This window comes from Macrosteles quadrilineatus, unplaced genomic scaffold (genome assembly GCF_028750875.1).
Source record: "Macrosteles quadrilineatus isolate MER2022 unplaced genomic scaffold, UCM_ALF_1.0 Scaffold_9__3_contigs__length_116548681, whole genome shotgun sequence".
NCBI classification, from domain to species: Eukaryota; Metazoa; Arthropoda; class Insecta; order Hemiptera; family Cicadellidae; genus Macrosteles; species Macrosteles quadrilineatus.
Genome location: NW_026542602.1, coordinates 19,886,334 through 19,901,308, shown reverse-complemented (window position 1 = coordinate 19,901,308; position 14,975 = coordinate 19,886,334). Strand labels below are relative to the sequence as shown.

General features: G+C 34.6%; 1 protein-coding gene across 2 annotated transcripts in view; it reads left to right on the top strand.

Moving 5' to 3' along the window:
* Positions 1-14,975, top strand: part of LOC129002511 (putative inorganic phosphate cotransporter) — a 37,195-nt gene that overhangs the window by 19,648 nt on the left and 2,572 nt on the right. For both annotated transcript variants that reach the window (XM_054430371.1, XM_054430372.1), the window contains exons 3-7: positions 704-937; positions 4,019-4,106; positions 8,411-8,637; positions 9,938-10,090; positions 12,914-13,043. In XM_054430371.1, coding sequence (XP_054286346.1) covers positions 704-937; positions 4,019-4,106; positions 8,411-8,637; positions 9,938-10,090; positions 12,914-13,043 — 832 coding nt within the window. The remainder of the gene's footprint in view (positions 1-703; positions 938-4,018; positions 4,107-8,410; positions 8,638-9,937; positions 10,091-12,913; positions 13,044-14,975) is intronic.

Below are 14,975 nucleotides of genomic sequence, written 5' to 3'. Positions count from 1 at the left end.
ATATATAAATATATATATATATATATATAAATATATATATGAATTTGAACGGATGGTGTTTTTGGCCTCTGGGGACCTCAAAACGAAAAAGTAAATCGGTCCCGGGTCTAGGTCTTACCATGAGACCTACGGTAATAGCTTATTCCCTATGGGAAATTCGCTAAAATGTGAACCCACAACTTTCCACTTTTAGCTTTATTAAACCTTAAGCACGTTTTATTTATAGTATTTTGTGAGATATTTAAGATAATCTTTTTCAAAAACATTTTCCTCAGAAACATTTTTATAATGTAGGTTTATAATTGAGACGTGCTATGACCACAACTACTACTTTTTGCAATTATTCAACACCATACGTGAGTTTTAGTAGTAATGTTAAATGTTGTGCATATTTTAATAATATTTAAACATACACATGAGTTGAAATACACCTAATGACTATAAGAGTGTATCTGGGTTAGTATTTATGTTGCTATATTTTACTCCCATGGGAGAGGGCTGGTAGTGGTAGAGTGCGAGGCTTCGATGCCCGAGGTCTTTTGCCATGGGAAAATGAATTCTTTTGGGATAACTCTCTAGGCCTATTCTAAAGTAGCGTGGATTAAATCATCCTAAGCGTCCAATAATGTGAAGGAAGGACTTCAAATAAATCATCTCTTAAATCTTATTCCTCAGCACTTTTTAATTAGTTGATACATTACAGTCGGCAGAGTTCGACTGGTCAGAGGCTACCCAGGGGGTGATCCTCTCAGCAGTGTTCTGGGGCTACGTGCTGACGCAGCTGCCTGGAGGGCTGCTGGCGGAGAGGTGCGGAGGCAAACACGTGCTGAGTCTAGGACTTCTGACATCCACCATAGGAACACTGCTGACACCGTGGGCAGCAAGGATGGGGCCTGCTTGGCTCATCTTCATACGGTTCTGCATCGGAATGGGACAGGTACGTTTGAAATTTCATCCCATTTTGATTCATCCCACATAGTACAGTGAATAAATTCATACAGATATTAGTGGCAGGAGAGATTTATCGGTGTTCCCTGAACCTAAAACTGGCGATCTGGAGTAAAATACTATTGCATACACACACTTTACAGACTGGCTGGGTAGCTGAGTGGTTATAGTGCTCACAGTCGGGAGGTCACCGGTTCAATCGTATTAAAAATAAATAGCTTTATGATTGGTTTAAAGTAGTTCGACTGACCTCAATTATTGGACTTTTATCAAAATGACTATGGGAGCTGATTTTAGTCTGTAAAAATGTTACACGCAATGTCACACTCATCTTCCATTATAACCGAATCAACAAGGTTGATTCGGTTAAAATCAACCTTGTTGTTGTGGTATCATCATATAAAATGGCTTAAGTTGTTTATAATTGGATGCTTGACCAGTTAAAAAGTCTTTCTTTAAACAAAATGTACTAGCCAGTCTTTATTTCATTATATATCTAGGGCACTGTGTTAATTTATGAGAGAGGTTGCTGAAAAACTCCATAATGATCATAAAGGGCGTTTTTTTTTTACACAACCCAAATATTAAGTACCCTGTTTTATTTACTTCATTGCCGATCAGCTCATATGCATTGTTGCATGGTTATCAATGAGGTGGCTAGTCTAAGTGTTATTAGGAGTATATTGTAATTATGACTCAACATGGTATTTTCACAAGCTAAAGTAGAGTATTCATTGTAAGTATAACTTTTATTTTGCTTCCTAAGGATCATGTTTCCTTAAATATGTAAATTTCAATAAAAGTGTATTTCCCAAGTACTGGATTCACAACTGGAAACTTAATTTAACATATTTTTTTGCAAAATAATTATATACTTTAAGCTTAAGAAATCTCAAAGTCGAGTCTTATTTACAACACAGAGAAGTAAATTCCCAATAATACGATGATATGTATCTATAATATGTAGAGATATATATGCAACAATCCATATCAGCTGATCGGCAATGAAGTGGAGAAAAGTGGGATGCCGACATACAAGCTTGTTTTGTTGTTAATCAGTGTCTTCACTTGTAATTGTAACTTGGATTGATTAAAAAACACTTTGAAGCTATACTTTTGCAAAATCAAACTGTACCTAATACTTCAATTTGAATAATAATACTAATAAATGCGTTATATTCATTACAATGTAAAGAGTCAAGTGTACGATATTAATTAATTGCATACACAACTCAATTACACCTCACTCTGCGGATAATTGACTGAGTCGCTCAATAACGACAACTTAATTAACTAATCCAGTTACAGCATACAGTTTCTAGTGTAATTTATATCAATATGACAACGCTACTGCTGAAACAGTGTTGATATTGTTGTAGAATACTACTAGTCAAAGTGTTGGTAAAGCAGTATAGGTAGTTACTAAGAAATGCTATATCGGCAATGTAGTACATTAGTTTCTCAGAAACATTGTATTTGCTAAGTTCGCGTGCTCATACAGTACAACACATTACATGGGTCGCCGTTTTAGTAAAACACTTCGGATAAATACTAGTTACATAGTGTCGGTGATTGAAAATGTTACTCGAAACTCAACTCCAAGTTAATAATTTAGTGCGAAATAAGTGTGGGAAAATTTGTTTACTTACAATTCTACATAGACGAGTAAAACGTATTGTCATCTTAAACAACGGTAGCATGAATCGATCTAGTAAATACACTTCCCTTTTCTAATTAGTACAGAAGAAATTGTGCCTTAAATACATCCGAATGGGTATTATTATGTTAAAACATACTTGAATGGCTCATTATTTAGGTTACAATGATCCTAATAAAATACCTAAGGAACTTTAATATAACCTTACTTCAGTTATGATCGGGAAAATTTTATTCTTATGTTAAATTAGGTTTATTGAATCTATATATAGGCCTATATAAAATGTTCTCTACTATAACAAAATCTGAAAACACTACTTCTTTGATCCTTAATTAGTATGAATCATGATTTGTGTTCATTTTTCTCAAATAAACAAAGATACATTTAACGGGTTGTGGAAATACACAATTCAATATATATTCTTAAATATTTTTCATAACAACTTTTTTTATTTATCACATGCATACATCAAGTACATATTTACTCAGAATACGATAAATCGTAGACCAGTTACAGCAACCAAATAGGGAATATTTACGGCAAAGATATTTGATGTTTATACAATCAGCACATGTGCATACATGGAACCTCCATCTATATATTTAATACGCCAATAGCAATTTTTTTAGAATAACATGTTACACGTAGTTACAATAACTATTGTATGTTTATTCTCAACAGAGAATAAACATTCGTTTGTTTATATTGGTATGTATGCTCGATTTTCTTTTCCGTCCCTGTTTGACACTCGTGCATTCTCGGAATTTAATTTATTTGGTAAGTTATTAAGTTATCATTTTCTCAATTTAACTTCGGGACAAAATCTGTATTACATTTCATATTCAAACTAACATACATTTGAATGTCTAAGATAGGTTGTGTAATATTAATATAGGGGGTTTAAAATACAAATTAAAATTTCATGAAAACCATCATAATTAATAAAAAATGTCGAACGACAAAAGAGTGTGATAGTAATTCATAACAGCTCTACCTATGTTCAATAAAACCATCTTGTTTTCTACAGTTACCTGTCAAAGTGGGCTTCCTTGCGCTGATTATAGTACGCCAAGTAGCTAATTGATGCATTTTACTTACTTTTGCCGCATTCATTTTAACTTTACCGCACTATTGTTTGCCGCACTCCAGTATTCCAACCAAGCAACACAAAAGTTTAATTTACGCTTGAAAATAAGGCAACAGTTAATGATACTACGACTACGACCAGCTGATGCAGTGTTTCTCATTTCGCTCGTAGAAAACGCTTTTGTGCGTAAACATTTATCTCATGTACATCAAAGTGCCACTTCGCACACTAGTTACACAAATAACTATTTCAGTTGTTTTTTTATCACTATGCGTTGTATTTTTAGGGTTTGTAGCAGAACTAACGTTTTACTGTTCTGTTCTCAGGGTCCAATGTACCCCAGCCTCAACGTCATGTTAGCCCAATGGGCTCCTCCACAGGAGAGGGGACGACTTGGCGCGGTTGTATTTGCTGGTATGTAACAAAGTTTATTTACTCTCAATTCTCATTAAAAATATTAAAAACTAGCAGAGTACCCGTCCTTCGTACGGGGTTGGCATATAAGTATAAATGCTTTTAGTTATGTGAGAGGACACGGTTTATTAAAATTTGGTCTTTTAATTTAAATGGTATTATATAGTATCATATAGTGTCCTATAGTATCTACCATAGCCCTAATATTCTACCACTGCACCTAAACCATGAAAACAGTTAAGTTCTCATTGTGTACCACAACTTTTTGTTGCTAGTTGGTTAAAATTAGCTCTGGTCATAAATGCAAAAAAACATAATAGTGCTGCACCCTGTTGGTAAGCCTTATACCTTTTTAATGCTATTTAATATCATAGAACCAACTTGTGAAGTTGAAACGGCTGACGAAATTCTTTAATTTCTTTAAATATGAATACTCATAAGGTTTACATGAGAAACTCCAGAGCCAGAGCCACTGGGGCGGAGCCTGAAAGGATTTTTGAGGTAAGAATAATATGTCTATATGTTTATCGGGAATGTCAGTTATCATCATACTAAATTTCAACCTTGTCGGTTTAGTATTTTTCGCGTTTACTTGTCACAAACATCCATCCATACATCTATACATCCGTACATCCAAAACTTTCTGATTATAGAATCTTAATTATTTCCTATATCCATGAACAATTTATTTACAAAGATTTATTCCCTGTAAAATATTATTACAACATTTCACAAATATTAAAACAGACTCAGTATAATAGATCATAAACATAAACAAATGAAGTAACTGAAAGAATCATACACTAATGAAATTACATTAACATATGGTTTGACAGCTCCATTTAAGTAATGTTAATAATGTTTACATTCGGGCTTAGTGACATCATTATTTTAAATTTATAATCCTTACCCTCTCTGTTCTAATATTCGTGTAGTATTTAATATGTTTGAACCAGCTGTGTGGAATTGTGAAATCAAAATTCGTTTGACAGTTAGTTCTGCTTGTTTACATTTTTAAACTTTGTAGGTTTGTTCTTTGTTACCATGGATACCATCAATCAATATTTACTTTTAAATCTCTCACCTCAAATTTTTGAAAGCCCACGGGGCAGAGCCCTAGGACAATATCGAAGCGGGAATAGTTCTATATGTATCCTCGGAGCTGTAGCTTCATTTGTGTGCAATTTGAGCCCAGTCGGTTCAGTAGTTTTTGAGATTACCTCATACAAACACACACACACACAGACACCACCTCTTCTTTATAATAGTATATAGATAAATTAAATAATTAGCATATTTATGGATTCATTTTATTTTTACAACGTGTACTTGTTTTATTAATCGTGTATTTGTAGACTTACTATTTAAATCAAATAGTAACCTGTTTCTGATCGCAAATAAATATTGTTTACTGTTACAAATACTAAAAAAACTTTATAATGTAATATATCAAAAGTAAAGTGGGATTAAGCCTGTGCTTTTTTAGTAAACGTGTGTTTCATAATCTGTTCGTTCACGTAGTTTTTCTGTTCATCACATGCACAATAATGTATATAAAAGAGTTAGAAAATATTATAAGCGTGGACACGTATGCAATAACACTGTTTTAGAAAGTTCTAAGAACGTATGGCTTAAGGTATAAATCCAATCTAAAATGTATGTAAAAAGTGTTTTAAACTCAATCATGAGGTGGGTTTCTTTATTTGATCGTATCTTTAAATTTAAATTTTGTTTAATAAATATTGATTCTAAACGATTAGGCTTATGCTTCTAAAAGACACCGTTACTTTGTTCCCAAATTCCATATGTATAACGTCGTTTAGACTGAGATATTCATCATGGTCCACCGGTTTCATTGAAATATTTTTTTATATTCGAACCAATCACAAAAGTAGGTGTAACTTAACTATTGGAGGATAATGACATGTCATTACACAATGAGAACAAGGTCAGTCTTATAGATCAAAGCCTCTAGCTATGGATCACATAGTCAAAGAGTGCCGCCTCTATCTTTTCTGGAGAAACTGTTGGTCAGAAGACACATATTAGGCAGATTTTTTTATCTAGACTAGATTGGATTAGATTTATTATTAACTTAGTACTAGCTGAACCCGGCAGACGTTGTCTTGCCTTTGACTATTTATAATCCGGCGGGCTTTGCCCCGTTTAACTTCTTAATTTTCAAGATGATCTCGTTCGCATGGCTCAATCACGTCCTGGTTGAAGTTCGTTCGCTACGCTTACACACCTTTAGGTTGGAGCTCGTTCGCTACGCTCACTCACCTTTAGGTTGGAGCTCGTTCGCTACGCTCACTTGCCTTCAGGTTAGCTCGTTCGCTACGCTCACTTGCCTTCAGGTTAGCTCGTTCGCTACGCTAACTCGCCTCCAGGTTGAAGTTTGTTCGCTACGCTCACTCACCTTTTAGTTGCAAATTAGCTGTTGTCATAAATGTGAAAGAAATAATAGAGTGCTGCACCCTGTTGGTAATCCTTGTAACTTTAATGCTATTGAACATCATAGAACAGAACCAACTTGTTTAATTGAAACAGCTGTTAAGATTTTTTGTGAACTTTTGGAAACAATATGATTTGGACAGATCCTTTTTGAAAATTATTATTCATGAAACATTAAGAGGTTCACTGGCCATAATGAGAAAACATCTATATGGCAAACATCAAAATTAATCAGTCTCATAGCTGTGTATAATCCTTCGATATTTCATGTGTACTATTTTTCTGTGTCATTGGCAACCTTATTTTTAAGGCAGAGGTATTTATTTTTATAAATAAATTCTTTTCTCTTTTAATTCCATTTCTCATAAGGTTAACTTGGGAAACTCCAGAGCCACTGGGGTGGAGCCGATTGGACGGATCACGAAATTGATGGTGTATAAACCTATTCCATGACATTCTACACGTATGTACCAAGTTTCGTGGCAATCGGTTCAGCGGTGTCTGAGTTTATCACTGCCAAACAAACAAACAAACAAACAAACAAATATATATACAAACATCCTCTTTTATACTTATAGATAAAACCCGGCTGAGGTTGTGGTGGTAATTTAAAATCGTGATTCCTGATTATTCTTGATCTTCTTTTTATGACATCAATATTTCCGGGCCTAATCCAAACAAAGTTAAAGCAGACAAACATTAATTGTAAACAAAAGGCTACCATTAAGAATTAAAATATGTAAACATTGTTATTTTTCTAATCTTTCCTTGAAAAGTGGAGCAGTAAAATAATTTGCATTTATCCTTTTTTATTAAGACTCATGTACAGAGAGTCGATTTGTACTGTGGTTTAATTAATTTAGGTTAAAACTGTGGTCTAATTATCTCTACTAATCTTACTTATTTCCTATAATCAAGGACAAAATAAGAGTAAATAAAATAACCTCAAAGTTCCATAGTTTATAATTAACCAGCTGTTAGTTAAAACAAATTATATTGCTCTGAAACAAATCGAATATTACAAAGATTGCTTTAAAAAATAATTTGAACAACCTAGTATTTTACTATGTATATTCAATTAATCTGTCATCCTCTTACAGAAGAATTGAACGTATCAATGATTAGCATTACACATAGTATAAATAAGTCAACCCTAAGTATGTCTTTACATTTTTATCCAAATGCTGAATTTGTGACACAAAAGCTGAATGTCTACAGCTGTTATGTTAAACAAATTATTTTATGCCAAATCTAGTTTAGAATCATTAGCGTCGGCTGCTAGACTTTTTAAAAATTGAAACTTAAGTTCTAAAAAACTGGGACCCTAAACTAAAATTATGGCTTCGACATTCCCTAGTTCTCAAAATTATCTTTCTTTCAACAAAAAAATCATGAAAATCCGTCGAGTGGTTGATTTAGAATCGTGAAATAAAAAAACACTCTTTCGTTTTAATATTATAGATATTAGCTACAATACTTGCAGGAGCTTAGATAGGCAACGTGGTGTCCATGGCTTTGGGAGGTATCCTGATTCGCTACATGTTTACATTAGCTACAGTACTGTCTACTTGCAGGAGCTCAGATAGGCAACGTGGTGTCCATGGCTCTGGGAGGCATCCTGATTCGCTACATGTTTACATTAGCTACAGTACATGTCTACTTGCAGGAGCTCAGATAGGCAACGTGTTAACCATGCCTCTGAGAGGTATCCTAATTCGCTACATGTTTACATTAGATACAGTACTTGTCTACTTACAGGAGCTCAGATAGGCAACGTGGTGTCCATGGCTCTGGGAGGCATCCTGATTCGCTACATGTTTACATTAGCTACAATACTTGTCTACTTGCAGGAGCTCAGATAGGCAACGTGGTGTCCATGGCTCTGGGAGGTATCCTGATCCGCTACATGGACGGTGGTTGGGTCAACGTGTTCTACGTGTTCGGCTGCGCCGGCCTGGTGTGGCTCGCTGCGTGGCAGATACTGTGTTACAGCGATCCTGAGAGTCATCCTTTCATCAGTGACGCAGAGAGGGACTTCCTCATGGGCCAAAGTGTTGGGCAGACCAAGAAGCGACAGGTTAGTGAATGTAAACTCTCTTTGTTTATCTGCATTATGATAACATGTAGATACACACAGTTAAATTACCTGCTAAAACGTGTTAAAATATCTTCTATAAGTTTTTCCTACAGTTACCTAACAATGTACATGTTCTCTCACTGATTTGAGAAAGCAAAGTGGCCAATTCACTCATCAGTGAGACAATGTTAACATTGTCTCACTCTAATTACTTGTCAATTGTGTAATTAATTGTCTCACTCCAGATTTGTAATGTGAAGGCACGAAATAGTGAGCGCGTAACATGCAGACAAGGTCGTATGCGCTCGAAATACGTTGGCAGCACTGGCTGTAAATCAGCTGGTCAGCTGTTGTACTGTTGTATGTGTCACTTCACATTAAATGTTATATTAAAAGTTCACTTCTGTGTAAAAATATGTTTCGTTTCTTCACCAATTTATTTGTTTTATGGTAATTGTAGGAAAAATATAATGTGCAACTCGAGTGCAAAGTACAATTGCCTCACTCAAGAAACCATTCCTCGCTCGCCTACGGCTCGTTATTAAAGAGGAAGGATTTCTCTCGAGTGAGTCAATTGCTCACTTTGCTCACTAGTTGCACAAATAACTATTCATAAGTAACTTATGCAATTCAAAACAAAATAATGTTTTTTTTTTATCTGCATGAATTTATTACCTGGAAAACTATTTTATAAATATAATACCCCAATAGCTCTCAGAAAAGATTAAAACTGCGCATGCATTACCACTAAACGCACTTTTAATATAGACTGAGCGTGAGCATTTGTGTGGTTTTGCCAAAAATAGCTTGAATAGTTGATTGTTAATCCAGGATTCTAATTTTGCAGTAAATTCTATAAATACGACCAATTCCACTTGAACCTTAATACGCTCAGGTAACTTTATGAGATAGCATTGGTCAATATCGGATTAGGCCTACCATTACCATTATGATCAGTAAAATGTTTATTTAGGCCTAATGGTGGTTATTACGTCCTTGTGAGTTTATATTTTCAGTTTCATTGGTGGAATCATTGCGAACGGTGCTATTAGTGTTCCATTGTGTGAGCTTTTTACGTTACACCTTTTATAGATTATAGTGTTTTGTGATTGGTTATTATTTGCATGTTGTGTCATGACTTGACTGCTATACAGTGCATATTTCTTTACTGCTACCCTCTGTAGTGTATTCCAACTTAGGTTGGGCGTTTGTGTATTGTTTTTTTACATTTGTGATGGAAAATGTCCGCAATAAACCTTTGAACAACAACGGCAATCTTTATAATATATAATTTTCCTAGGACCTGCCACCAACCCCGTGGCGTCACATCCTCTCATCAGTTCCTCTCTGGGGTCTCATCATCGCTCAGATAGGCCATGACTGGGGACTGTTCACCATCATCACAGACCTGCCCAAGTACATGAAGAGTGTCATGCACTTTTCTATCCATCAGGTAGCTAGTTCTGCTGTGAATTAGTAGGTAGCTATAAAGTAAGGGTGTTATACTAGTTGCTTCTTTGATTAAATAAATATCATGGGTCTAATATAAACATATGGACATTTTAAATTTAATTTATTAAATTATTTCTCTTTACGAACAATAGAAAACGTTCGCTGACCCCTCATAGAAATAAAAAGTAAAGATGATCGCAAGATCTCAGGTTCAAGTCACGTTCTCATGGGCAAAGACCTGGCTGAGAACAAGCCAGGCATAGATTGAATTTCGATCTGGAATGCATCGTAGAAGAAATTGTAACCGATGGGAACAATCGACGAGAAACAATATTGTTCCCATCGATTCCAAGAAATTATACATGCATAGAGAAATTATTTTACTTACGGTCAGCACCACGCCCTCTGGAGGCTGGACATGAGGGGAGAAGCCAATGAGGACGATGATCGGAGATATTCCACCGATGATTGGAGGGTAGGCGTTTCCCGAAGACATCGGGGGAAGAACCAAACATCGAAGGAGGGAAAGGAGGTCTTGGAGACGAAAATGGTTAATCAGTCTTGGAGAGGTCTGAGGAAGTAACACTTCAAAGATACCGCCGGGAGTCCCGGATCGAGTAGGGACAGTGACTTAGCGGGTTAGTCTGAAGCGCCTATTAAGATCCCGACCAGACTCGAGACCACGAGGACACCACAACCCCACGGCTGTTCTTCTTTGAAGTGTTACTTCCTCAGACCTCTCCAAGACTGATTAACCATTTTCGTCTCCAAGACCTCCTTTCCCTCCTTCGATGTTTGGTTCTTCCCCCGATGTCTTCGGGAAACGCCTACCCTCCAATCATCGGTGGAATATCTCCGATCATCGTCCTCATTGGCTTCTCCCCTCATGTCCAGCCTCCAGAGGGCGTGGTGCTGACCGTAAGTAAAATAATTTCTCTATGCATGTATAATTTCTTGGAATCGATGGGAACAATATTGTTTCTCGTCGATTGTTCCCATCGGTTACAATTTCTTCTACGATGCATTCCAGATCGAAATTCAATCTATGCCTGGCTTGTTCTCAGCCAGGTCTTTGCCCATGAGAACGTGACTTGAACCTGAGATCTTGCGATCATCTTTACTTTTTATTTCTATGAGGGGTCAGCGAACGTTTTCTATTGTTCGTAAAGAGAAATAATTTAATAAATTAAATTTAAAATGTCTATATGTTTATAATACTTTTACTCGTCATTGAGTGAATGCAGTTTTATTGAGCAATGCATTGAGTTGTGATATAGACATGTATCTCTAGTGTCTTACTAGAGTATAATGTTCCAAACAATTGGGATGAATTTCCTCTGTATTATTCTAAATAAGTTCATCCTCTAGCATGTCTAGTTATTAGAGTGCGGGACTTTAAGTTTCTCCAATTACATATTATTTAAAAATGTACCCAACCGGTTGCAGTCTTTTTTGTAAGTAGTAGGCCCACTTACTTGGAAAACAATAAGCTATCGATATTTTTATTTACAGTTAGACATTTCTATATGTTGGATAACTTCCAAATATCAAAAGCCTTGAGATATATTGTTTTAGAAATTACCAAATATTTTGTACTTTAAATTGTTATCCATCTTATTAACATCATATAACTAATACTGCATAACTAAAACTACGACTATATAAATTCAACCATTTAGTAAAAAATAACAAACAATAAATTATGTTTAAAAACGCGTGATTTCAACAGTGATTTTAATTTTGGTAATTTTTTTAAAACTTTTAAAGTCAACCTTGTAGTTTCTTAGATTACATTAAATTTAAAGAAATCTATTTAATTATCCTGAGGTAGGTGAAAACTATTTTTGGACAATTTGTACTCCAGCACCATTAATATACTCTTATATAAACGGGTAAAACGTTTCAAACCTAAATTGAGGAAAGGCAGGAACAATACATATCTCTCGACCTCAAATCGCTTTGTCTACCCATCCATTCGTCACTTCTCTCAAATCACGACTTCTCTCAAATCACGACTTCTCTCAAATCGTTTATTTTCGATTTGTCTTAGTTTCAATCTTTATCTCGAAGTGAAGTGAGGAGACGTACAACGACATCGTCGTCTAATGTGTTTTAAGTTGTCACATCATTAGAGTAGTTACTCAGTTTATACAGTATTGCTTTTTTAGACGAATCTGGTGAACTATTTGAATAATACTGTAACTATTCTGTTTTTCGTTAAGATTCCTTTTTCTATACGATAAAAAATAAACAAAATTAAACCTTAAAAACCAGAATTTATAAAAATGATACGGATTAAAACTGTCCTCGTTAATTCTGAGAAACGGGTGAGGTAGAAATGGTTGGTAATACCTTACACAATTATCTAATGGGGGTGTAAGATAAATAATTTTGTATAATTAAAACATTTTAGGAAGCAATGCTGGTTTGCAGCAAACACGAAACGTTTGAAAAATATGGGAAAAGCTTTTTATAATCTTATAACCACTACGTTCCTTTACATCGATTAATGACAACCTATGTCAACCTGGTACAAAAACGCATCAGTCAGGATCCTTCTCGTCCAATTGGATCGATTCTTCAATAAAACACAATACTATGTAGTAGTATTACTATAATTACATAAAGCTCGCTTTATTCAGTATTGGACGGTTTTATCGTCTAGAGCTATTTTACTAAGAAAAACGTAGATTATTGAGCCACTCACATGACCTGATTACAATACATTTTAAAACATAATCTTAAAACACAAATAAACCTTTTTTATTAAACATTCCATTGGGGTAGACACAAAAATAAGATAATCTGTACCCCGATGTTCCAGAACGGCCTACTGTCTGCTGCTCCCTACCTTGTCATGTGGATATTCGCCCTCATCTGTGGGTTCCTCGTGGACTTCCTCGTTAAACGAAACATCTCCATCACTCTGGTCCGCAAAATCTTCATCTCCATCGGTAAGTGAATACATTTCTTTAGAACTAGCCATAAAATTCCTGTTTTTATTTTTTTTTATTTGTTTAGTATGTTTATTTGTGCCAGAGGAATTGTTTACTCTTTTTCTTTTGTGAGTTAAATTCATGAATGACAAAAGCACAATGACACAATACATTCGAGTAGAAAATGTCACTTGGATTTGAACTAGTGCTATGTAAACTTGAAGGCAAGCACTACAACAAATTGGATAGCCAGTCAAATGTCATGTTTCTCTATGAATTAAGTTATGCTTTTCACACAAAAAAACTTACATTTTTAATTACGAGTTGGTCATTGAAAAAGTCTTATAGCAAAAAATATTTTATTGATATTATGAAAAATACGGTACAGAAAATTGTATTGTAACAAGTGATCGATTTTAGCTAAAAACTCTAATCATATTCGAACCCTTTAGGCGAGAGGCCATATTCACATGAAGTATTTTCATAATTAATATTGAAAATTCCAGGAAAACTTATCACTACAGTCGATTCATCTTGTTCATAAATCAGCGCAACAGATCTTTCACCATTTTATTATAAATATTTTTGACCATAACTTTTCTATCAAACAATTGTTAACGATACGAATTTTCCTTCATTTCTTTCGTAGTAAGTAGCCATAAAGGAAACTTAGTGATGGTTATTGAAATGTATTCAGTAGTACTCAAGCAGGAAAACAATGTAATTCTCCTCATTACATGTTATATTATGTCTTAAGTTTGGTATGATCAAACAAACTTAATCATGTATGATATACAATCCATTGGGTGTATTCACCGTCTTATATGTGAATACATTACACACGTCAATCACTGTTTTGAAAATATATTGCTTGATTGATGAAATACAAATAGTTTGAGTAACGCTTGCAAACAGTTTTTATTTACAACGTCTACGTTAAATTTTTGGGATTAAAAAAATATTTGTTTTAGCTATACGCCTAAAAGAAATCATTTGAAACTAATATGAAGCAATCATATATTTGGTGATGTGCCAACTAAACGTGCAGCAAGCAGCAACACAAGTAATGATCCCTAGTGGGTGTTTACTGAATGGCAAACTTAAGTCTCAAGTCGTTTAACAAAAGTCTGTCTCCTTTGTAAAACTTGGACAATGCACCACTCTAGCCCAACTCCGCATACGTACTGTACAGTTGAGAAGCCAGCTAAATGTTTTGGACTCTGTGGTGTATTAACATGAATTCCTGATTAATTAATCATTTTAGATTAAAATATCGCACACCTTAACACCTTATATGCCTATTTCTCTCAAGAGTTTTTTACCACAGCACTATTTTTTTAAAAGATCAGCAATTTTAACTCTATTTGTTTTGTATCCGAATGTATGCTTAGTTCGGATTGTGTGTTTTTTTTTACTTTTGTTAATATCTGATAGTCCATCCAAATTTTGATATACGTTCCAACCTAGTGGTAGTAGCGTGGGATTTAAACCTGAGAAACCTAGATCAAATCCGGTACTTTCCTGTTAAAGGGAACATTCATTATTATCGATGATTTATTCTCGATATATCGATATTAACAAAATGAAACATATCAGCTGACAACTACGATAAAAATTGTTCAGTATCAACAAACAATAATGAAATGATACCGTTCTAAAAAAAATAACCTAACATAACTAACAAAACTTGCTGTGTAACATTCCATGTTTAACTTGCCTTTTCTGTTATCAAAAGGAATTTTTAAATAGTACAGCAAGTTTGGTTGGTTATGTTAGGTTAGCTTAGAACAGTTTCATTCCATATAATAGACTATTTTAGCCTAAACAATATAAGTTGTCGATATGTAATGGATCGGTAAACAAAAATATCGATATAGCGAAATAAACCATCGATAATAATGAATGTTCCCTTTAACAGGAAAGTACCTCAAATCCTGTTTATATAAATTC